The following is a 1,278-nucleotide window of genomic DNA, read 5'->3' on the forward strand; positions in this document are numbered from 1 at the left end:
GTGACCCAATGTCGGTAAAATTAGTAGAGAGGGCTTAAATAAAAACAAAATACTACTTATAAAATAAAGGGAAAAGGGCCTAATATACCCCTCAACTTTGTTATTTGGAGTTGATATGCCTCTCGTTATGAAAGTGGTTCATATATACCCTTACCATTATACAAACGGCTCACATATACCCCTACCGTTACAAAATGAGCTCACATATACCCTTCATTTAACGGAAGTGAAAAAAAATAGTTTTAAAGTTATTTTTGACTTTTGATTTTAAAAAAAATTATTTAGGGGTATATATGATTTTTCTAGCAAATTTCAAGGTATATTTTAATTTTTTCGGACATAATTACTTTTTTGACTTTTTGATTATCATTATTTGAGTTTCTTATTCTTATTTTATTTTTTCTTTCATTCCTTAGTGTAAAGAAAAAATTTAAAACTATTTTTTTCGGATATAATTTAGTTTTGTATTTGAAGAAAAAATTGGGTCATCTATAATAAATTTTACAAGAATAATTAACAAAACTTAAATAAATTTGACTATCAAAATAATAAATCTAAATTAGTCAATTAGAAACAAAAAAAGTTAAAAATAATAATATATGTTTGAGGAAGATTAAAATATACCCATATGTGATTATATTTTTTAAAAATAATTAAAAAATTAAACTAAAATTAATTTTTCACTTTTGTTAGAGGAAAAGGGTATATGTGAGCCATTTGTATAACAGTAGGAGTATATATGAACCACTTTTATAACGAGGGATATATCAGCTAGCTCTAAATGACAAAGTTGAGAAATATATCAGATCATTTTCCCTAAAATAAATAAAAAGGTGGGTAGAGAGAGAAAAATGTATTATTGATTGAGCTTAGAGAGAGAACAGTGTTCTGTTCTTCCAAAGACAAAAGAAGGGCAAATTCCCTATTTTCTCCTTCCCCAATCCAATCACAGAAAAAAATAAAAAAATAAAATAAAATTGAGAATCTGGAATTAATCTGGAATTGAAAGAGGGCATGTGCTCTTTTGATAATGTTTAGGAAGTTGTAATGGTTGAATCTGAATCCGACATTTTTCTATGAAGTTTACCATTTTTCAAACCTAAAAAACCGATCGCTTTTCATGAAGTGATTGATTTTCTTCATCTGATTCTTCTTAATTCTTTCGATTTGATTCATTTTCGTTTATTTTCGGCTGTTGAAAGGAAAAAAAATTCATTAAATTAGGAGAAAAATGAACGGTGGTGATGGTGGAGATGTCGCGGCAGCTCCGGCGGGTCC

General features: G+C 28.0%; 1 protein-coding gene across 3 annotated transcripts in view; it reads left to right on the forward strand.

Annotated features, from left to right (window-relative positions):
• Positions 1-863: 863 nt before the first annotated feature.
• The window catches only part of LOC102582933 (serine/threonine protein phosphatase 2A 55 kDa regulatory subunit B beta isoform), an 8,478-nt gene continuing 8,063 nt past the window's right edge, over positions 864-1,278 (forward strand). For all 3 annotated transcript variants that reach the window (XM_015306755.1, XM_015306756.1, XM_006343075.2), the window contains exon 1: positions 864-1,278. In XM_015306755.1, coding sequence (XP_015162241.1) covers positions 1,232-1,278 — 47 coding nt within the window. In that variant the 5' untranslated portion in view covers positions 864-1,231.

The sequence above is a fragment of the Solanum tuberosum genome, unplaced genomic scaffold (genome assembly GCF_000226075.1).
Source record: "Solanum tuberosum cultivar DM 1-3 516 R44 unplaced genomic scaffold, SolTub_3.0 scf00040, whole genome shotgun sequence".
Classification (NCBI taxonomy): domain Eukaryota; kingdom Viridiplantae; phylum Streptophyta; class Magnoliopsida; order Solanales; family Solanaceae; genus Solanum; species Solanum tuberosum.